Source organism: Dermacentor silvarum, chromosome 1 (assembly GCF_013339745.2).
Source record: "Dermacentor silvarum isolate Dsil-2018 chromosome 1, BIME_Dsil_1.4, whole genome shotgun sequence".
Taxonomy (NCBI): Eukaryota; Metazoa; Arthropoda; class Arachnida; order Ixodida; family Ixodidae; genus Dermacentor; species Dermacentor silvarum.
The window spans coordinates 14349448-14373709 of NC_051154.1; the positions used below are offsets into that span (position 1 = coordinate 14349448).

The 24262-nt window shown below is 47.1% G+C and overlaps 1 protein-coding gene across 2 annotated transcripts in view; it reads left to right on the forward strand.

Annotated features, from left to right (window-relative positions):
* Positions 1-24256, forward strand: part of LOC119457115 (uncharacterized) — a 37606-nt gene extending 13350 nt beyond the window's left edge. For both annotated transcript variants that reach the window (XM_037718943.2, XM_049665107.1), the window contains 2 exons: positions 14142-14466; positions 23730-24256. In XM_037718943.2, the coding sequence (XP_037574871.1) occupies positions 14142-14466; positions 23730-23894 (490 nt within the window). In that variant the 3' untranslated portion in view covers positions 23895-24256. The remainder of the gene's footprint in view (positions 1-14141; positions 14467-23729) is intronic.
* The last annotated feature ends 6 nt before the right edge of the window (positions 24257-24262 follow it).

The window sequence follows — 24262 nt, forward strand, 5'->3', positions numbered from 1 at the left end:
CCGTGTTAAGAAGGGCGTTCCAGCCGGAGAGCGGATGCCGGCGTGCTGACAAGCCCAGCGTTCCATCAGGAGGGCGCATCTTCAATGCGAAGCGGCCTATAGACCCATTACACTCGAGCGACTAGCCAGCGCCGTCATTGTGAAAACCCTCTTCGGAGGCCTGCCTGTTTATGAGGCGGCTCCCATGATAAGGCGGCTCCCAAAACTTGTACAAGAAATTCGTTCAAGATTTACAAGCGAATCACAACCGAGCAAAGAAGAGTGGCGCTTCCTGCCATCCCATTCAGCGGGCGGAGAGGCGACTTTCCTTGTGCTTTTGAGAGATTTCATCGCTGGGTCTTGCGTCCTCACTTCCCCTTTATCAAAATAGCGTTCAGAGGCGGCGCGCGTGCTGTTGTGCGGACCTATTCCCAGAAAGGCGGATTTCTACGACGGCTTCGGACCACCTGCTTGAAAGTACATGACATCACCCGTTTCCCTGGTGCATACGTAAACAAGCTAAAGAAGAAACTGTTGCGGCAGGGATCTGGCGGAGACAAATGGTATTTAAGAGGATGTATTGAGTGTTACGGTCGTGTTCAAATATCTCCTGTAAATATATAAATAAGCCCACTCACTGCTGTTAATCCTCGGTGAGACCCTTCTCCTCACTTCAACAACAGCGTGAGTAAAGAGGACAACGACGGCGTAGGTCAGCCGCTCCTTTTGGGAGATGCTCACCCTTGAAACTGCTCGCAAGTCACGGCCAAGTCTGACGGAGGCGCGATTCCTTCTCCCCGAACTGTTCGACGTTATACGTTGCACATTCTGTGGTTGTATATAGCGCTAGTCTCAGGATTTCTGATAAGTGGACGCGACTTCAGCTCTGACTGACTTCGATTCCTCGATCCCACCATGTGTCCTATACGTAAGTGATTAATTAAATATTCACTTAGCGCATGTAACTATTATTCTGATGGCCACGGTCACAAATAATTTGTTACCAACAAATACCTCCGTTATACCTCCGCAAATACACAAATACCTCCACAGCTTCCTTGGTTCTCAACAAGAAAAGTAGATTCTCAAGAAAACAAGAAAGATTCTCAAGAAACAAGAAAAGTGGTTCTCAACAAGAAAGTGGTCACGCAAGGAGACACAATCTCTCCAATGCTATTCACTGCATGCTTAGAAGAAGTATTCAAGCTCTTAGACTGGGAAGACTTAGGAGTGAGGATCAACAGCGAATATCTCAACAACCTTCGGTTTGCAGTTGACATCGTCCTATTCAGCAAAAATGGGACGAATTACAACAAATGATTGAGGACCTTAACCGAGAAAGTGTAAGAGTGGGGTTGAAGATTAATATGCAGAAGACAAAGATAATGCTCAATAGCCTGGCAAGGGAACAAGAATTCAGGATCGCCAGTCAGCCTCTAGAGTCTGTAAAGGAGTACGTTTATCTAGGCCAATTACTCACAGGGGACCCTGATCATGAGAAAGAAATTTACAGAAAAATAAAATTGGGTTAGAGTGCGTACGGCAGGCATTACCAAATATTGACTGGGAGCTTAATATACCACTGTCGTTGAAAAGAAAAGTGTAGAATCATTGCATTCTGCCGGTGCTAACATATTGGGCAGAAACTTGGAGGTTAACAAAGAAGCTCGAGAACAAGTTAAGGACCGCACAAAGAGCGATGGAACGAAAAAAAACTTAATTTCTTCGAGTCAACGTTCTGGGAACATGTGGCGCAAATTAAATACGATATTTGGCAGAAATACTGAACCTATCACAAGGATATCCAAAGACAACGTGGAAATTGCTGGAGCAGAACTAGCAAATGCATTTAATGATTCGTTTCTTTCTAATCTCACATTATCGTCTGGAGGCGATAGCCTGTCTTACATGCAACGGCGCTGCGAGCATACAATGTTTCGGCGGCCAGTGTCTGAATCGGAAGTTATTACAACCTACACTAGTTTAAAAAACAGCACGGCCACCGATATGATGGATCTGCAGATAAAACCGGTAAAATTTGTTATTAATTTGATCGCGCATAGCTTAACGCATATAATTAACAATTGCCTTTCATGTGCAGTCTTTCCTCGTAAAATGCAATGCGCAAAAATTACAGCAATTTACAAAAAAGGTGATAAGAACTACCTTACGAACTATCGTCCAATCTCAATTCTGCCAGTCTTTTCAAAAGGTCGTGAAAAAATAATTTTAACGCGTTTAATTTCATTTACTGATCGCTACAACATGCTAACTGACTCGCAGTACGGCTTGAGAAAAGATAAATCTACCGAGCTGGCCTGCTCACGCAAAAAGAACTAATACTTGAAATGTTTGAAAGTCAGAGCTTGGTCGTTGGCGTCTTTCTAGATTTCACAAAAGCATTCGATCATATTAATCAGAACATACTTATTCAAAAATTGGAGCACTTTGGCATTCGAGGGAAAGCTCTTTCACTTATTTCTTCGTACCTACAGCACCGGTCGCAGTTTGTCATGATTAATGGTCACTCTTCAGTAAAGCCAGTTAATTTAGGTGTTCCACGGAGAAGCATTTTGGGTCCTTTTCTCTTTGTTCTTTACATTAACAATATTGTTAACATTGATCATACGGCCAAGCATATATTATAAGCTGACGATACTAGCCTATTTTTTTTCCGGTTCGGATGTCGCGTGCCTGTCTTTTCGCGCAAACGAAACACTTCGCCGCATTCACTTATGGGCTACAAATAATGAATTAAAGCTGAACATTAGTAAAACTAAGGCCGTTTTGTTTCACCCACGAAACAAATTCTGCGAACTCCCCCGACTATTTCTAAACGATTTAGAAATAGAAGTTGTAGAAAGTTTTAAAACGCTTGGCGCAACTTTCTCAAATAATTTGTCCTGGGATACTCACATTAATTACCTGTCGAAAAAGCTGTCCAAAGTAATTGGTCTCACGCGTCGACATTGCTCTACGTTCCCTCTTTCGGTTAATAATATTCTGTGCAATGCTCTATTTTCTTCCACGCTAAACTACGGTGCAGAAGTTTGGGAAACAACACCAAAAGAAAATATAAAGAAACTTCTTTCACTTCAGAAGCGTGCAATGCGCCTAGTTTTTAAAGCTCCTTGCTTAAGTCACACAGAGGACATGTTTAAAAAGTTGAAGGTTGTTAACGTACAATGTATGTACAATTTCAGACTACTTAGACAACATAATCTGGACAGAAATAAGAAAACTTACCTTCTGAAATCACGGGCGAGGTTGAAAAAAAAATTCTCCTACATACCACACACGCTATCCCGAAACATGCAAAGTTGAAAAATGCCGCACGACCTATGGTAACCAAAAGCTAAGGTACACACTACCTAACTTGTTAAAGGAGTTGGCTAAAAATGGCACAGATGTAGAAATTATCTCTTTTAATGAACTTCGAAGATTATATGTATAACTCTCCAGTGTTTTACCTTTTGTTGAAACACTAATTGTGTTTCTCGATTTCTTCCATTTATAATTCAGTTAATTTTTTGCAATATTTTTTATATTTTATGGAATTTCTGTATGCACATATTTGCCCACTGTTTGCATTCTTGTATAGTTTTCTGAAGTTTTTTGAAGTTGCGTTTTCTGCATATTGATTTTCTTGTGTACATGTATGGGACTTATACCACTGTATGTCATGCCCTGGTGCACGGACCCAGTCAAGCCTCTCGGGCTTTTTGTCCGTGCTCCAAGCATCTGAGAAATGTTGAATAAAGCTGAATTGAATTGACCTCCGTTATGTGTAACGCACTGTCTTTAGAGTTCTTGCCCGCGCAAATTATTCGTACTCGTCAACAGGTCTTCGTTTGTTTTCACGGGTGAACTCGCTTTCGAAAGCCCTTGCAGCGCCCCAATGGCAATGCAGTGTGCAGGTTCCGCGTTTTTGGAGGGAAACTCCCGAACAACCAAGGAATCGTCGAGCTTTTGGTATTCGCGGTTCTGTTTCGCTTTCATGAAACTATCATCTCCAATATCATCCGAATAGGTGGTCGGCGCCCGATGTATACGAACCGTTCTTGCATATACTAATGGCTTTATGAACCATAGTCCCGAACCACATCCAGGAATCTTCGTAGGCAACCAGTGGTGACAAGGCTCCACGTGACTATCGGCCGGCAGCAGAACAGGACGAGCGCGCATGTCGAGCGACCGTATCATCCGTCTTCCCCTTGGGGAGAGACGACCTCCATTGACGCGAGGAATCGCTCGATCGTGCGGCGACAGATTCGCGTTCCGGCAGCAGAAGAGTGGGAAGGCCCCGCAGGGAGTCGCCGCGGTGCCATTGATTGGCTTGTCACGGCCGGTCTTCTCCGCGACAGTCCGAGCAAGGACAGGCGCGACAACTTCGCTTCCCTTCGCGACGCGTCCTTGGCGTTCGCGCACGGCACACGTATCGAAACCGCCCCGGTACCAAGCTCGCCGGCCTGCGAGTACTTAGCGTCTTAAATCGGGGTCACGCCTGAAGGACTGATGAGCTTCGAATCCAAAATCCAAGTGAAATGGCAGCCGCGTATACCTTCTGTAACCCACGGTGTTTCTTACACTGAAGAAATAGGACCCGAACTCAGTAGATTCCAGCCATAGGAGTGTTCGGTACAGTGAAGGTTAGGGATCGCATGCACTCTCAACACTTTAACTTTGGTGCAGGTGCGACGTATATGTATATGGTTGCTTCTAACCTGACAGGATGCGTCACGTTACGTTTCCGTGACGACATGCACACAGCGTTGTAACTTACAGTCCGTGGGCTATACGAATGGAGTAGGCGCTTTGTGCTAAGTGTAAGGAAGCTATCTCAAGCACTTGGAGATGAAACTTAAATGGTGTTTTCTATATACAGTGGCATTGCACGCGGTATTTACGGCACGGAATTCGCAGTTTGATTTGTTTATTGCACCAGTACGATTACCCTGCTTTTCGAAATGTAGAAGGAAAACAAAAATGAATGTGGGGCAGCTCTTTACAACAACAAAGCCTCCCCTTTGCCTTTTTATTTCTCCTACTTCTTTTTTTATGATATGAACTTCAAGTAATACCATCTTACCTTTTCCTGAATTTGCTAATGCGCACTTTGGTTTTTTCATTCTCCTCCGCGCGACCGAAAACCGTTGTTTGGCTCGCGAATGAATGGCGTCGCGGAAGCAGGCAAAGGTTGACGCTTCACTGGAAAAGGTAATTGTTGTGCCTTAAAAGAAGAAGAAAAAATATTGCAGGCAGTGTTCAGCAAGCAAACCGGTATCTCAGTGACAGTCGAGATCACTTGAATTCAAGGACTACTTGGGATGACCTTTTGATCCAGGTCCCCTTGGTTATAAAGGAAGCGATATGCGTATTTATTTATTCTCCATAATGATCGCATTACACTCGTCTATCTCCTTTCGCGAGCGAATTTTCGATCACGTGTAGTTCTCAATCCAAATCAGAGTGATTCGTTAGTATTAAATAACTCAAAATGTCTATTTTGACAGAACATGCATTGTGACATAACTGCGAACTATAGGCTATACGCGAACGTTACACTAAGTGTTGGCAGTGTATTATATCCAGAGTTGGGAAAATGTGAACAAGAACATTAATAAAATACGGACATAAAGCACACACACACACAAAAAAAACTTGAGACACGTCCCGCGGGACAGTGCATGGAGCACCGAAATACGTTTATTTTAATTGGCATCAAAAAATCTATCATGCTCTGGCCACCAAAACGCATGCTGCTTTATTCTCTATGCCATCGAAATAAATTGTCAAGAACATCTCAAGTGGCTGCTCCCTCAACCTGTGTCTTTCCTCCTTTAATCAGAATCATATGAAGCCAACAACCAATGACACCAAGGAAAGCATAGCGTAAATTACTTGTTTTTAATTGAAATGTAGAAATGATAGGTAAAGGAAAAATGAAAGTGATTGAAAAAACAACTGGCCGCCTGTGGTATATACGAACCCGCGTCTTCGCATTACGCGTGCGATGCTCTTAAACCAATTGAGCTACCGCTGCGCCGCTTTCTCATCCACTTTCTAGAGTATTATGTGTACAAGATCTAGGCCTGGTAGTGTTTAGCCAGCGCCACAATCTACGGCCATAATGGCGGGTGTAGAACCTCCTTTGTGCTGCAGGCGCCACGTGGTACGTGGACTTGGCAGAAGGTACGGCCAATATACCCTCGTTTGCTACCTGAAGGCATCACATCTGCAGGAGTCGAGACCTTCGCTATAATATTATTAAAGTCGGTTGGAGAACAAGAGCTCCGCTTCTAGAAAGACGAAGAGTAAGAATACGAGTGCTCGTTTTACGTCCGTAATCGCCATTCGCTGTTCTTAATGGGGAGCGCACACACTCAATCTCGGGTTTCCTTGCGAGTCTTTCTCTAGCGGGACCGCTCAACTTTTCTGCTACAGAATCTGAGGTTTCAAGCTGGCCCTCTATACGTCGAGCCCTGCTGTTTCCAGCCTCGTAGTCGAAGTTGGTTTAAATTCATACTTATCATTTATTCTCGAAGCCATGTAAGTGTCTCATTACATGCCAAGCGCATATAATACTTCGAGGGAATGAGTTATGAGGTATGTAAGGAACCCAAACAGATGCTGCTTTTCTTTCTTGCATTATGCAACATTGCGGGACTTGATAGCCGGCCCCATCAATATCTCTTGAATGACGTCACACCCTGGTACAGTAGAACTCCGGGCAGCATACACTACAGTACACACAAGACTCAAAGTACTGCGTGCGGAGAGGCAGTAGTCGGATAAATTTACAATATATATCTGACGTTTCGCAAGTGAGTCCCTGGAATGAAAACGAAACTATGCAGTTGCGATAAGGTCAACCTTTCACTTTAAGAATTGTTCTGAAAGCGGACGCATACCCGTCGTGAACCACTGTGGCAAGGGCCGCACGGCACCTGATACACATGGCATAAATGTAGTACTTCCAGAGTTCTTGCAATATTGAAGGATAAAAGACAGCTAACAGCGGAAGTGATTCGGACGCCGTGGGCATATCGGCGGAGGAAGCCACTAGTGCTTTCGGCGAAGGCTACAATATTACCTGCAGTTGAACGGCAAAGCGGGTACAAGCACGTCTGATAAATCATTGGAAACATTATCGAAAACCTGGACAACGGATGCCACCTAATTTTACGGACAGTCAACGTAAATTCGGGGCAGTTCGGCACAACAATGTTGCTGAGAACCAGGTGCAAGCAGTTTGGTAGATGCATGTACGTAGCTGACACTAACATCGGGACATTTTTCGAAAGCAGGACAAGTCCTGGAAATCGAAACTCTGATTATATTTGGCAGAGAAGGCTTCGACCCGACGATGTTGATAATGACGAACGAGACTCTAGCCTATTAAATAGGTGGGGGTTCCCAGCACCTTACAACCTTCTTAGAGGTACAAGCGGCTCCTAGCCGCACGAAACAGAGAGGTCTGTGATGCCCTTAGGTGTCCGGGGCCGCACGCGCGCTACACTGAAGGAAGCAGCGTGTCTTTATCCCTGTCTGAAAAGACTGGGTAACCCGTGGAACTTTTTTCGCGATTGAGATAGGGGCTTGTAATTGTCCCCTTTGAACGAGGAATTCCCAGTAAGCGCGAGTCATAAGCTCGCGTTGATTACGTCCCTGCCCTTTGTACACACCGCACGTCGGTACTACCGATTGAATGATTTAGTGAGGTCTTTGGACCGATGTCCGGCGCGGCCTTTCGGTTGCGCCAGTCTGTTGGAAAGATGACCAAACTTGATCATTTAGAGGAATTAAAAGTAGAAGCGATTGAACTTAGTGGGGAGTTTAGTTTTCAAAACCAAGTAGGCATGGATATTGGAGCGCTTTTTTAGTTGCTGTCCTGTTATTTGGAGTCTACCCTGGTCGAGTTTAAGGGTCGCATATTTTTACAAAAGAAAGGAATTTGTATTGGGTCTAGCGTTGCCCTGGTGCTATGTAGTATTTTCCTGGCAAAAATTGACAGCCTCATTTGCACATCCTTGAACAATGATCATGTGCTCCGTGTGTTTAGATATGTTGATGATTTTTTTTATCTGTTTAAGGTTTTCACCAGGGGACATAGTATATAGTGTAGCACGGGATATTTTATCTGTTTTTAAGCGCTGCTCTCGGCGGTTTGATTTTCACCTACGAACTGCCGGTCAACAAAGGCATTAGGTTCCTCGACTTACAACTAACCTTTCATGACAATGACCATCTGCTGGATGTTTTCACCCCGGACTAAGAAATCACTAATGCCGTATGGATCTAATCAGTCTTAACTGGTCAAGAGGGGTGTTGCGCTTGGACGCGTTCTGAACGCAGTGCAGAAGAGCTGCTGCCACATCATGGCGTGTTGCCTGAAACAGCAAGTTCAGAGGTTGCTCGCAGCGGGTTTCACTCTCTCGGTCATTAGGGCTGTTGCTGAATCCGCATTGCGGAAAGTGAAAGGTCTTGCAGGGCAGAAGCCGCCGACATCAGAGTGAAGGAAGAAACTAGAAGTAATGCCCTACATACATAAAATCTCCCACAACCTTAAGAAGGTGGCTGAAAGGCAAGGTGTTAGCGTTGTTTTTTCCGCACATTGCAAACTGGCTAGCTTGTGCGCGAGAATTGGAAACGAGGGGAGAACGAGAGGGGCCTGTAAAATTAACCACGTGAAACCCTTCATTGAGTGCAAGACTGGTGTTGTTTACCGCATTCCATTGGCATGTGGAAAAGTGTACATAGGCCAGACAGGTAGGTGTGTAAATAGGCGCTTGCAAGAACATAGCACATCCTTAAGCGGGGACCAGGGAAGCAATTTGGCGGTTCATTGTCGCACTTGCCAGAAGTTCAAAAAAACTTTGCCAATGTTTGATCGTGTGACCATCTTAGGGAGGCGAAAGACTAGATATGAGCGAGAAATCTTAGCTTTTCACATTGGAAATCAGAAAGATAATTGTGTCAGTGATACATGCCTGTGTTTAACAAACAAGCGGGTAGGTAAAAAGGAGATCAAACTGACATTGATGCACGTGTCTTGGGAGGAGTAGAAGACGCGCATGCGTCGGATGTTGTGTGCGGAAATGTTCATTTTAAGCTGATAGCAACGTACATGTCTTGAGCGGAGGTGACTATGCGCATGCGTCGGAGGTGTTGTGCGGCAATGCAAATTTCAATAAAGCACAGATGAAAGTCCAGCGTCCGTCCGTGTCTAACGCCTTTTCCTTGTGTACGCGTCCTTGTGTATTCGCTGGTACCTCCCTTTTTCAAGTTAAATGGCGTTAGCATGGCATTGAACGACTGTATTGGGTACGCTAACCAAACTGTTGCAACAGTGTTCGGAAGCTTGACTGAACATACCACATAAATTTCAACCGCAGCGGTCGCAAGAAGTGCCCTTGATAACGCTGCAATCACGATTGCATAAAGTAAAGCGCATTTCTTCCTTCTATTTACATATCGTTAGAAGACGTATTGTCGGTCGCGAATGGTTACGAAGCAGCACTGTGCATGGAGCCGCGAAATAAGTTTTTCGCTCGAAGCCAAACCATGCCTTCAGTAATTATATGATGCAGTCTACGCTTATCTGTTCCAGATTTGCAGTGCAATTTGAGGCTGTATGCCCAGGCCTTGAGTAAGTTGCTTCGCAGCAACTGCATTTCGTAAACTTATGTCAGGTACGTACAGCGCAACGGCACCCGTGTGCGCACATCAAAGGAATGACGCAGCTTGGATGGTGATGAGTTGCGACGTATTGAGGACTTTGTCTATAGTGGTAACGATTGACATGCCCACGCTTTTTAACGGGCCGTCTGTGCCAAATAAGTGTAACCGACCGTGGACTGAGTGACCGTATGTGTTTGTAGTGCTGCTCGTGGCACTGGTCTGGATTGAGGCCTCGCGAGCTCGTAGACTATTGGGGGCGAGCCCCACCACTGGATAAGCTGGCACCGCCGTCGGCGTGACGTGGTATGAAAGATCACGTGGACATAGCGGCCGCGTCAGCTGCTTCGAAAGCGCTGAAGCGAGCTGAAAACGAAAGTTTCAAGTCCCAACTGCGCTGCGGTTGTGATTAAGCAGGGAGGTTTTCACGCTTCTGGTGTCTGCTTGACACTTGAAAGCACTATAATAGGTAGTGGCCGCCTTTGAAGGCGTCCAACATGGTAGGCTACTGCTCGGTACCGCAGTGCCGGTCGTGCGCAACGGAACCCGGTGTCGGCCTTCACACGTACCTGCAGGACAAGAAGCTGCATGAAGCTTGGATTGCGAAATTTAGAACAGTCAAGCAGCCATAGGCTACAACTCGGGTGTGCTGCAAGCACTTCCGCGAGAAAGATTCCTGCTACGGCGTCGGGGCTGCGATGTTCGGTGAGTAGCAGAAAGCGCGCATTGAGACGCTCGCCCTCACGCGCTGCGCGGCGAATGTCATAAAGCTTTGGCCTATGAACTTGTTGATGCTAGATACTGGTAAGTTCACTGGAATGGAAAGGGAACGGTAAGACGCACATTAAAAAAAAGGCATGGCATATGCTCATGTTTGTGTTAGCAGCAAACAATGAATGTACTGGATTAAGAAAAAGAATCAACGGGAAATAGCTCGTGAGAAGACCGATAAACATACACTGTGACGCAACTTGAGAAATAGTGATATTGAAACGTCCAAGAATTTAGAAAGAAAAAAAAAAAAGATTCAATCGCCGCGACGGCACATCACAAGTCACCGTAGGCGTCGAAGTACCTATGTAGTTATAGCGAAATTATTTTTGAACAGCTCTGCTAGCATCCACGCAACAGTGGTTGCATGTGTACTGTAAAATGCTCATATATGCTGTGGCCTAAAGCTCACGGCACGGTGCGAAAACACGTAGCGAAAGTGAAACATTGTGCGCGGACATGCATGCAGACGCGCAGTCGGTCGCTGCGAACCATCCGATCTCTGCATTGAGGCTTCATTCTGTTATGCTTTATGTGGTTATAAAGACACCCACTATAAGAACATATTTCGCATAGTTTGCTCTTAGCGAAAGCTTATCTTTCACGCAAGAAGTCGGTTCGGGGGACTTCATCGTGGCGACCGCGCGCAGTGGGCGTTCACTGTACGTATTCGGTAAATAGGTAGCGTCTGTAAACCATTCTCTGCTTTCTGTTTGCCCAAGATTATTATTTTGACAGTAAGAAACTTCCCTCGTTTGGAGGGTACTTACAGAAATGTCCAGGAGGGCTCCCGCGTGGTGTTTTTATTGAGTGCCGACAGCTAAGCTAAGCATATATATATATATATATATATATATATATATATATATACATATACGTGTGTGTGTGTGTGTGTGTGTGTGTGTGTGTGTGTGAGGAGCGCGTCGCGCTATCCCTCATACTATATACGCAAGCGAGGCGCTTCCGACAGATAGCGACTCCGTAAGTCCTCGCCCCCAATGCCCGGTACTAAAGCGCGGCAAGTGCCGGCTACACCATCACCGCCACGTGGCATCATCCCCTGATAGACCTAGACTCGCATTAGACTGCATATTTTGAGAACAGACACCACATTGGAATCAGGAAAACTTGTAGCAGCCTAATCACGTACAGATAGCCTCGTTATCTGCGAACTGGGCGGATAATCTGCAAACAAGGTGAAAGTGTAATATATCGGTAAACTCATGGCTAAGCTTTGGCGGTGTCTCAAGTGCGCTCCCGCATTGTCGAGCCTATAAACACTTTCGAAATTCATTTGTCTAACAGTTGTGATAATAAAGTACCGTGTTGAAAGTCTTCGCAACTTCATTCAAGCTAGACTTCATACGTGTAAATGTGGCCATCTATATATATCACACAGGCAAAAAAAAAATTACGTAGAAGTATTGCAGTTGTTTTCACTTCTCATACAGTCCGCGCTCCAGCGGCTATTCTCGTGATGCTTCTCGCAGTTCACATCTAGTAACACGCAAATATGCATGCACGAAGACTACGGGCAACCCTCGGTGATGCTACACTGACTGTTTACGAAACGCGTTCACAATGCCACAATGCAAGGCGTAATTTGAGAGTTCTTTATTCTTTATTGTGCATAACAGTAATGTTACAAATGGAGATTACACAAACATACAGAGGGAGGTCCCATAGTCAACAGATGTACAGGGGACCTCCCGCTAGAAATGAGTAAGATATGTAAATACAAAGCAGCTATATGCAAACATACAAAACACCGTATTAAAAGTAAAGACAAACAGTGTCTATACTATAAAGATGGCGTGAAAGCTTGCGATTACAATGTGTTGCGGTTCTTTTAGTGTCAACAAGGGATCGATCGCTATACGTACCGCAAGCGAAGCAGAGCCTGCGTAAGCGGTAATATGAAAGCAGACGTCTCCTGTGCTCCGCAGCGGTTTCTGTTGGTTTCTGCTGGCTCCAACTGAAAAAGCTCGCGGACTTGAGAGGAAGCTTTATCTCGGGGCCAACGCAGATTTCCTTATTCAAGTACAGTCGACTCCTGTTAATTAGATCCTTTTGAGGCCACAAAATTAGATCGAATTAGCAAACGGCCGGTGGCCTAATAATTTAATTCAAATATTTTTTATTGCTCTAAGTAGTCTGTAATGTATTTTTGTTTCTTGCTCTTGAAGTGGGGGCGACTTAACCAGCATGAGGCGAAGAGAGCCGCCATTTTAAAAGCTGCGCCAACATGACAGATAAAACAAGCGGGAAGGAAGGGCTTCACTGGCAGAACGAGCGTCGGCCTCTAAAAGAAAAAAAATTAATAAAACAGCGTCATGCCTATAGGGAAGCACTAGCTGAATGTATTGTGTTTTCAAGATTTTAGTAATCACTGCGCGCATCAGAGGGCATCGGTGGGGATCGAATTAACCAAACCAGCATGCCTTCAAGTTCGAACTAAACGAGTTTTCTTTCCACAGTAATATACATTTCTTGCCAGGGCTTTCCAGCCTACACGAGAGTAGCTAGTGTAGGGATTCACCGTCTTTTTATTGTTTTTTGTTTTTGTTTTTTGGTAGCACAACTACACTTTCTACCCCGCAGTTTTGATGAGTGTAGGTAGCAGACGACAGACAGACAGGCTGGCGTTGCAAACGCGTGGCGCCATGTTGTCGTAGAGATCTTAGGTTGGTACGCTGTTTTCTCGGAATACGATCAGGTGCGCATAAATTCCTATGGTACTTAGAGCTGAACTATTCGTAGCAACGAAGGTGTTAAAATAAATATTTTGAGACTGGTGATAAAGAAAAGCGCATTCGACGAGCGGTCCGGTGAATTGCATGGTCTATATAAGGCATGACAACAAAGCTCCATTTCTACAGTGATCTGCGTAACAACTTAAAAAGATGTAAGGTTTACCACTGCTTTTTTTATCGCTGAAATCTCAGGCTTATTGTATTTTTGGTTCCTCATATTTCAGTAAAACGGTTGGCTTCTCTGCTGTCCTCATTCGTCCGCAAGAATTTAAGGCCATCGTTGCATGTGCTCCTCAGAACGAGATGATGCAGAGACGCAGGCTGGTTTCGCTGTCCACAACTAAATCTCCAAGCGAACCAGACAAATAACAATGCGTAGTTTCTCTCTCTATCTTTTTTCTTAGAGCGATGCGTGCTAAAAATCGTAATCTTGTAGCGGAAATCGAGCGAAAACAATATAACGCGGCAGTAAACACAAAATATTCTTTCAAAGTTGTACGCAGCTAGTGGCTGTTGGCGGCATTATTACAACTGCTATAACTGCTTCTAGGCAACAGCAAGTGGCAGCATGGCTGTGTAGACATGTAACGTGTTCCCTCTTTTTTGTCCTGTTTGTAAATTTACAGGCTGTACGCTACATTAACCACGAGCCAACTATTGTTCAGACGAAACCGTTCTTGAGGACTGCGAAAGAAGCAACAGATACGACGAGGACTAGCGCAGACTTACAGCTCTATTACCGAAAGCCAAAGCAAGCAAGCATTTGAGGTCATTGCTATAGATGGCTTGCCCTGACGTCTTCCTAGTCGCCTTGTTGGAGGACCAGCACGGTGAGAAGCTGCGTCCGTGACGTCACGTGCAGGCTATCTATAGAGAAAACATTGAATTATTTTTGTAGATTCGCTGGAGCAACTAAGCGACCATATTTCATTAGCGTGTTTTGTGCGGGCCGTGGCGCAGGCGGCGTTCGCTGCGGCCGGCGGGCGGGCCGAGCATGACGCAGTCGTCGGATCGCATATGGGAACTGCTCTCCACGTCGCCGGTGCGTGTGCGCAACCTGGAGCAGGACATGGAGGCGCTGCGCCAGTCGCGTCATGACAACCCTTACCTGCAGCAGCAGATGGAGCGATTCTCGATTCAGGACGAACCCGCGGCGGCCGACGAGCGACAGCTGCTCTTCCCGCCCGACGACTTCCGTGACCTGCACAAGCACCTGATCCGCAGCCCGCCGCCCCAGTTCCCGCAGGATGTGGCGCACTTCGTCTTCCCCGGATCGCCGCCGCCGGTAAGTGCTGTCGGCAGGAGTGGCGTGATGACATGCACTTCTCAGCTTAGCATTCTGGCCAGTTTCGAGCCCGGAGAAAGCGTCAGTCGTGGCTACCAGTTGTAAAACATTTTTTTTTCTAATTCCCCTGATTTGTTGTTCCCACAATTCCAGACGTGCTAGGTCCTCAATAAGTGATATGCGGTCCCGTAATCGCCCTTGGGACCTGAGAAGTATGCTACAGGGTTATCGCGTTATTTGCGGGTGCAACTAAAGGACACAGCGCTCTTTTTTTTTTCTTTAGGTTGCTGTACTAAGCGTTCAAACCATGGCATTACGAGGTTGAATAGCCGACATGATGAACACGAGGAGTGTTGTTGTTCATTTTCTTCCGCAGTACGAGGAAGGACAGAATGAATGGAGTAGGAAATTCATCTTGTTAAGACGCATTAAAATGAAACTAGTAGGCGTGAACGGCAAAAATGGCAGGATAACTGAAAAAAAAAACGTCACCATTACACTATTGCGCAAGCATTACAAGTTGAGACAATCCGTAAGTAAAAGAGGCATTCTAGGCTAATATGGTCCAAGCACTGGGGTTTTTATATTGACGACAGAGTTGGCTATAGGAGGACACTGAAGCGGGTACATTAGACCCAACAAATAAGGTCACTGTCGTCTTCTACAAAGAGCCATGCCAGCCGTGAACAAGAGTTCACGGCGGGCATGGCTCTCTGTAGAAGACTCCAGAATTTGAAAAGCTAGCCGACTTTTCCCTTGCGAACTGGACTTCCTATATGTTATACAGTTATTCTAGAAGAAAGCGGAGTACCTTAGCACTTGCAAGGAGTGAGGGCGGAGCACATTTATTTATTACTTTTCATGCTGCAGGAAGGATCTTAAATACATCAAGCGAATCAAGAAGGTACTAGTTGCTAAGAAAGAAAAATGCAACAAGAAACAGAGGAAGACAACATCGAATAAATGTATGGAGTTTCAAGATGTCGAAATGCGACACAGAATCAAAAGATCCATCTTTCGGAAGTTATTCAACTAAGAACCACAAAGCAAGATGGTGAAGCGGTTTGAGCTTCAAAACATATTCAAATGAGCCATCTTGCCAAAGATATCTGTAAGGCTTGACGATCTGTAACGGTAAGGAAAATAAAGACGCGACTGAAAACGCTAGAAAGGAAGTCTTGGGAGAAATTTTGTGCAAGACTCGGGAAAAAAGAAATGAAAGGAATGGGCCTAAGCAGCAGTGTGAGCAAAGGACGAGGCAAAGAAGATCGATGCGATGCATGCACCTAAGTCCTATGACAACCACTCGATCGAGGAAGATGACGCTGGCGCTCAACGTCACCGTCCGCTCGACCATTCATGTAGAAGGGGATGAAGACAGAACCTGGTCACGGGCCTCCGTCATGATTATACTGGACATGGCCAGAGATTAAAAATGCGCGAGATACCTAGCGCCCTCTCTCTGTGGGCGTCCGCTCGGCGCTGCGTAACTGAATGGGCATCGCAGTTAAAAAAGTCTAATATCTCCATAAGGCGCCGTTATCGAATAGAATTGGAGTTATATTTGAAAAATAAAATATTCATTTTGGAACACCTTCGGTAAGGTTGAGCTTTGTGGTAATAAAGCTCTAGGTTCTTGAGCAGTTGCAATTTTTCAATGGGAGCTCATAGAAATAGCCTAAAGCCCGCCCCACATTCCCCGTTTTATATATCTGCGTCTTCCGGCGTTGCGTCTCTGAGTCGTCACATGAACGTCGCCAGGCACATGAGAAGCACGCAGACCAGCGCCAGCCTTGCGTCGCACAATCAATTGAGCTATAAGAAATATTCCTGACTATGGTTTTTATGCCTTATTTACAGTTCTACAGTATAAAAATATTTAAGGTAGTGCGTACGAAGGTTAGAGCGGCTGCTTTCACAGACGACGCTGCCGCTATGCCTCCGATGACACGGGAGCACCCCGGTAGAGTTACAGTACCTCTCCTTACTATATATCCTTTCTCTATATGGCTCCCTGCGGCAGCCATATGGAGTAACTCTACACCCCGGCGACGCGCAGCGCGAGCTGGTTGCTGCGGAAGACGGTTGCGAAAGTTGCAAGCAGAGCGGGCACGGCCGCGCGCTTATTGGTATCCGCTCGTGGAGCCACGTTTTTTGGAGAGATTTTATTTTTAAACTATGATGCCCATTCATTTACGCAGCGCTGAGCGGACGCCCATCGAGAGAGGGCGCTGCCTCACGTCCCACATTTCTGGGGACATTCATTTTAAAATCTCGCGACAGACCGCTGTGCACGAAGAAATGCAGGACGATATGAAAACAAGTGAAAGGAAGAAAAATTATAGGATCTCTATAACTCACAGTCAGGTGCAAAATACATGTAAATTAGAAAGAAAAGGCACACCCACCCAGCAACAGTACATCTCGCTAATCACACCAAGCAGTTCGAGGAAACCCGTATAGGATCGAGTGTTTAGACATTCGGAATACATGAGAGTTGAAATGATCAGGCAGCAGTCGAGCAAGGAATATCGCTGGAGCCGACGTTGACTTGTGTTGGTCAGGATGAAGACTTGTCGTGCTGCTTCAAGCCTCCTGTGGATTTCCATCTTGATGAGAAGTGAAAGAAATATATTGTATAGCTCGTTACGGCGAAGAAGTGCAAATATGTTAGGAAAATTCGTTGAGTAATGTAGAACTTAGAGTCTTTCTTCAAGCTTTGGTAACTAACAGTGGTAGCATTGAAAAGTATGAAAACGCAGCAAAGCACTTCGACCGGTTGGAATTATAGTCAAGTCCAGCATGGTGATGAGAAGACTGGAGATCAACCTAGTGTGGGGCGTGATTATTATTGGACTATAACGCCTCCAAAATGAATGGAAAGAACTGATCATAATTTTTTTCTTATACAAGTAGAAGAGCGCCATTCAGGATCATGACAATTGCAGAGGAATCAGGCTTATGCTGCAGACCATGAAGATCTTCATGTGGATTATTGACAGAAGGCTACAACAAGATGTAATCACCCGTTTGGACATCATCGGACATCGTCAGTTTGAATTAATGCATGGTATATGCAATTCTCTGCCTGATGTAAATGATGTAGGGGTCTAAAGAAACCAAGCAGCAACCTTACAACGTTTTCGTTGATCGTTGACTTTGAGAAAACATGTAGCACTCTGGAATGCAGGAAGCCCGGATGAGTCCTTGAGAAAAGAACAGCTAAAGATGTGTGTGCGACACGTCGAGGAAATGTGCAGGGAAACAAGGGAGGAAGAAATCTCACACGTGCCCCGGCGAAGTTAGAAGCTTCGAGTGACAAAGGAGTTCACCAAACACCTGCACTACACTGTTTACCATGGCGATAGATATTATACCGGAGAATTTTACAGCAACACCTTAGCAGATTCTTTTACAGATGACATTGCCTTCTGTGCAATGTCGAGCAGTGCTGAAGCGAACTCGGACCGCTGAAGGAAATTTGTGGAGGAATAAGGGTTTGAGGACCTATAGCAGAAACACAATCGTGTATATTGCCCGTGGCAGGAAAATTTACTTACGCGAATACCTAAAGGTGCACGCGATTCGTGATAAAGAATACATTTTCGAGCAACTTAGTTTAACGGTAGACGAAGAAAGGAAACTCATGAGCCTACCAGCGGAATCCAGACACAGAGGTACAGCGGTAAGGATAATTCAGTTCTCTTTGACAAGTGCCAACTTGCCAGCCAAGTTAAACGGAGAGAATTGCAAGACGTTAACCAGTAAAATGGAAGGAAACCAACGCAGTCATACCTAAGAAATTTTAATGAGAAGGAACAAGTGGCCGCAATTATGATGAAATGATATTGTAGAGTGACAAGGAAAAATTGAATTCAGAAAGACCGCAACCTAGAAACAGTCTCAATCGACGATAGTGGGAAATTAAGGCTAAGATGTTTTGGCCCTTTGATAGGAGAGGAGAGCTAAGTCGCTAAAAAGGCAATGACGATCAATGACTCTCATGTCTAAACAAAACAAAGTCTACCTGAGAAGAAGTGAAAAGACAACATTGAGCAAGATTCCAGCTACAAGAAGCTGAGAAAGTATTAGTATAGACTGATGACGAATTCGCAAAAAAAAAAGACATAGCACCCACGCATAGATTTACGACATAGCTGACGCAAGGTGACGAGGTAAATGAGCGCAAGCGTTAGGAGACATAAAGTGAAGGCTATGTTTTCAATATTGGCCCTAAACAGTGTCTGGAGACAGCTCCAGTCACGAAGGTTTTGTTGACCTTGAAGATTGATCTTGACAAAAGAGAATGCTGTGAACGACTTCACCCCATTTCCTATCTCTGTTGCTTGAAAAGAAGCGAAGCAGGCACGGTCGGCACTCAAATTCCACTACCTTGAATTTCAAGGTATATATTGTATCTATTGGATTGAATGGGTCTAAAGCTTAGTACACTATAGCGCAAGAATAGCACTCAGGACGCACTACGCTGCGCGCTATAATGTAGATAATGAATTGCAAACTAGTGCAACACTTACATCTTACGGGTTTAATGTCCCAAAGCAACACGAGGGTTATGGCAGATGCCATGGTAAAAGACTTGGTAATAATTTCAACCACCTGTGGTTCTTTAACGCCCCCGCACCTAAAGCGCCGTAGACAAACTTTTTTCTTGCATTCCGCTTTCATCGAAACGCAAAACGCTGTTCGCGCTATAGTTGTGTGCGAACTGGCTCATGTAAACATTCCTCTGCTCATTCACACGGGCGACTACCAAGGATCTTGAAAGGAAGCTGCCAGGTCGGCCAACCATTATACCTAAACGCTGATTCAATGGCATTTGGAAACGATCGTATAACACGCATAACGTGTAGTGGACGCCGACGAATGCGCCACTGGTGGCGGCCTTGCTAAGTGCACTCAGGAAAGGGGACAGTCGTCCGCTCTAGTTTTCTGCGTCGTTGCTCGTGCTTCTCCGTCTGATTCATGTTTTCAGATAAACAACACCCGTCGCATGTGTGTGGTGGCCAAAGCTTCAAGGCATGCCGAAGGACAGTTGTTGCGCGGTGTGGTACTCAAATATATGCAACTTGCCAGCGATACGGTTCTATCATACCGCGCGAGGCCTCACGAGTGGGATCAACGGCAGCAATGGATCGTCGCCGTTCAGCGGGAAATATCTTGTTCACACGATATCACACGTTCACACGGCCCACCGATGTTTTGGTTTGGCTTTTCCGCAGTGCAGCAAGCGGGTTAAAGTGAGTGAGTGTCAACTTTATTATTAGAAGGGGTAATGGGTAAGGGAGGCTAAGCTACGTAGGCTGCCAGGCTGTGTTTCATGATGGCGTCTTCAGCTCGTGCCAGGACCCGTGTCTGGATGTCTCGGTCGGTGCTGGAAGAGCAGGGCCTCCCATTGTTCGTTGGTGGTAGGTGGCGAGACGAGGTCGGCGGGCGGGGGATCTTCCGGGCTGCCCCAGAGGATGTGGCTTAATGACGCAACGTCGCCGCACAGGCAGCAGCGTGGATCGATGACACCAGGGTGGATGTGGGAATACACTAGGGGGCACGGAAATGTGCGGGTCTGGAGGCGACGCCAGGCGATCTCAGACCGCTTGGGAAGACTGCCATGTGGGGGTGGGTAGGCGTACTGTTCGAGGCGATAGTGATGGGTAATGTCGTGGTAGGTGACCAGGTGCTCCGCCACCGAGGCGTCCGACGCGGAGGGGCCCACCGCTCGGTCGACGAATCCTCGAGCGTGTTGGTGAGCCGACTCGTTGCCGGGGTGGCCCGAGTGGGCGGGGACCCAGACAGTTCAATGTGACGCGGTTCGTCTTCCAGTAGGAGTGGACGAAGGAGCCGTAGGGTGGTAGGCGAGACGAGACCTCGGGCGAAATTGGAGATGGCGTGGTTGGAGTCGGACAGTATGACGCTGGCGTCGGTCGAGGTGGCGACTAAAGCGATGGCCGCCTCCTCAGCCTCGACGACGTAGGGTGTTCGAACGGTGGCGGCCGCGATTGTCGGCCCCGAGGGCGGCGAGGATGGCGAGACTGAGACGACTGCGAAGGCGTCCCTGGGTGAGGCGTATCGGGCCGCATCCACGTAGGCGACGGCCGGGTGGTCGGCGTACTTGGCATGAAGCATGGCTGCATGCACGGGCTTAGTGGCGAGCGTCTAGGGGTCCCGAGAGCATATTCTTGGGTAGCGGCTTGATGGAGAAGGCTGCCCGAAGAGCATGCAGTAGGAAGACCAGGTCTATCGGGTGAGAAGAGGTGTCATGACCGATGGAAGAGAGGATGCGGCGACCGGTCGGCGAACGATGAAGGCGTTGCACCTGAGCGGTGCGGTGAGCTTCGATCAATTCGTCGAGCGTGTTGTGGACTCCCAGGCGGAGGAGACGCGCCGTGGACGCGTTGGGGGGAAGGCCGAGGGCAGTCTTGTATGCCCGGCGGATGAGGACGTCGACCATGTCGCGTTCCGGTTTGAGAAGACGAGTATAAGGAAGGCCGTACGTGAGACGGGAAACGACGAAAGCGTCGACTAGGCGGAGGATGTGTTCGCGCATGCCCGTGCGCCGCGCTCGGACACGAGCGAGCATGCGAGCGGTTTGCTGAACCGAAAGCGAGAGCTGGTCGATGGTGTGAGCATTATGGCGGTTGGACTGTAGTATCAGCCTGAGCACGCGGAGATGACAGACGACGGGAACGGGAGTGGAGTTGGCGTGAATTAAAGGCATTTCTCTTAGTTTCCACTTGCCGCTTCTATCGTTTGCCGCTTCTTTACCGTGTTGCTCTAGCGAGTGCGCACGGCTGTACAAGTGCATCGTGTCAAAGCTGCTGAGGTTTGCAAGGACTGAATTCGTTGGCTTTATGCAGCCAGTTAAGTTTGTCGTACCAGCTGTCACGCAATTCATGCTTCTGTATCTATTTTATGCGTGAATTCGCGCATATTGAACTGATGGCCGTTGCTTCATGCAGAACTGTTGTTGATTTCTTTAAGTACAAGGTCTTCGGCCTTGCTTGGTTTGTAAGGGCTAAAATCACGCTGTTGTATCTCAATGATTACAGGCAAGAGCTTCTTTAACAGCTTTATTTTTCTCGCAGTAAGATATTCGATATTGTGGGTACTTGAGAAATATGTTAGAGAAGAGGTAGCTGGGGACGAGAAATGCTGTTAGCTGCTGCACAATGTACTGTTGTTCGATCTTCGGGGGAAATTGTGCCTCATGTTTGTGAAGTCATCGCACCTTATTTAATTAAATTATGGGGTTTTACGTGCGAAAACCACGATCTGATTATGAGGCACGCCGTAGTGGGGGACTCCGGAAAATTTTGACCACGTATGTTTCTTTAACGTGCACCTAAATCTAAGTACACGGGTGTTTTCGCATTTCTCCCCCATCGAAATGCGGCCACCGTGGCTGAGATTCAATCCCGCGACCTCGTGCTTAGCAGCCAAACACCATAGCCACAAAGCAACCACGGCGGGTCATCGCACCTTGATGCTGTATGAGCAGACTTACGACGCAGAGTGCTTTGCTTCACAGTTGAGTGCCCTTTTGCGTGTGCATTTTGTACTCAAGTGAATTCTTTTTTATCTTTCGCGGCGTAGGAGTTCAGTGCCTACGCCGCAAAGGACAAAACCTGGCCTTGCCGCCAGCGCCCATCATACCTTAGCCGGCGCTGCTCCGCCTTTAAATAAATCGTGTGACCTCTTTCTTCCGTAACATTTCAAGCAGGTCACTAAGGGAATTTCAAATTGCGAAAACTGCAGCGGGAAAGACAGTTCATCGACGTACGCAGATGACTTCCATCTGCGGTGCAGCGTTAACTCGCGCTTTTTTCACCCATGCGTTTGGTGATTTCGTTTACTAGTGTACGCATTTCCATAAACAAATTCACCATTACTCTTATTGAGCCGACTTATTGACATCACTTATTCGGCGATGCCCCGTGTATTCATTGGTAGCAAGATCATTACCATGTGTGCCACGCCGTGGGCCTAATACAAAGGCACAGAAACAGTATAATTAAGGCAAGGGTAGAGTTTAAAAAAATGATCGATACATCGCATTTAGTTAACTAAACCAAGCGGCTACTTGACACGAGCTCCACTTCGTGTAAGTGGGCTTCGTTGCGCTTCTCCGCGGGAGACACCAGGCACTTATGCGGACTGGATTGTCCCAAAATCCGGTAACATCGAGTACATGTACGCTCTCATAGAGGCCTATGCCTTTCATGTAGCTGTCACCTCTGAAGTAGTGATCTGGCATTCGACCAAAGAGCTGTGAACTTAACCATCCTTGCTGCAAAGTGTTGTCGTCTAATGCAGCTTCCCGAGCGTACTTTCGAAACTCCCGCTAGGTGGCCATCACAAGCTTTCCATATCGACAGCAGAGGCAGATCACACAGCGAGCGAGGGAATCCCATCGTGTAGGAAACGTTTGCATTCACAATTCCCTCTTAGCCAGCAGTTTATCTCGATGCCAAGCGTTTCCACGTTCTACATACGCTGTATATAGTACAACTGTGCATGCGGCGTCATGACCAGTCTGGAGCGCGCGTCTGGCAGTCTGGCCCGGCGCGCGCTCCAGACCCGCCGTGGCCGTATGCGTTTCAACGCTGACGGGGATCGGGCAATGCTTTGCTTATTATGTTCGAGCAAGCATAGAGTTCAAGCAAGTCATTAAACAGGCGCGCGTCTGTTTTTCTTCAGAAAAGTCGGCAGATTTTGTAAAAAGCTGAAATAGCCGCAACGCCATTTGGCCAGCGCCTGGTGCGCACATGTCCAGTTGACATGTGCGCCGGAAGGCCATGGTCAGGCACGAGTTAGGGCTTTTCAAAATAACGAGCCAGACGCAGCCCAGTTAGGCACGAAACTCATGGTCTTTTTGTCTTTTCTCGCAGCATAAATGATACCGTACTCATCAGCGTCCGTAAAAGCTTCAGAGAGGTTTGCACATCACCTGCCTCTAAAGACGTTGGCAGATTTACTTATCAACGTCCCATCAGCCACTAGAGTTCGTGTGAATGAGCGCAAGCCTTTTCAGGATGTTCCAATGAAACACATGAGCGTTGCATGTTCACTTGTGTACGAAGTTACTTGTGCAACTTCCCTTATAAAAGGACTGGGTGGCTTCCACATGACCACGTCCGTCAAAGTGGTGCTTCGTTGTAATTTCGTAATTTCCTACCTCCGTTTGAGGGTTCGTTGCATCAGTTGGCGCAATGCACGCGTGTACCATACTGAGGGACATGGTTGTGCAGGAGGACGAGACCATGATGGAACCCGAGATGCTGGGCCACCCGGGCCCATGCAGCACGGAGCCGACGCGCCAGGTGCCGCAGGAAACGCGTGACCAGATGTCGTCCAGCTACCCGGCGGACGACGTACACCGCGGCTTGGCCCGCGCCGCGGCCACTACTCGGTGAAGGGTAGCGCCGCGCCGCCGAGCCCCGGCTTGCCGGCGACCCCGCATCGCTCAAGCGGTCGCCGGCGGACCGAGCGCGTGCGGACACCAGGGCTCAACGACCTCTGCTGCCACGCTGGCGGACCAGTGGGAGCACGCGTCCTTCGGTAGTGCTGCTTCTACGGACACCGGCGGGGACGTCCCTCGGTTCGCAAAGCGGCCTTCATCAGCAAATGGTTTTCAAGAGCCGCTCAAAGCTGCAATGGGTCCAGGACGGGGAGAGACGTTTACGAAAACCGCAAACACTGCGTCCATACATTAAAGAGCGCTGTGCTCCGCTTCTGTAAATGAGGCTGCCAAAGGTAGCTGCAGTTTCGCGCAGATTGCGTG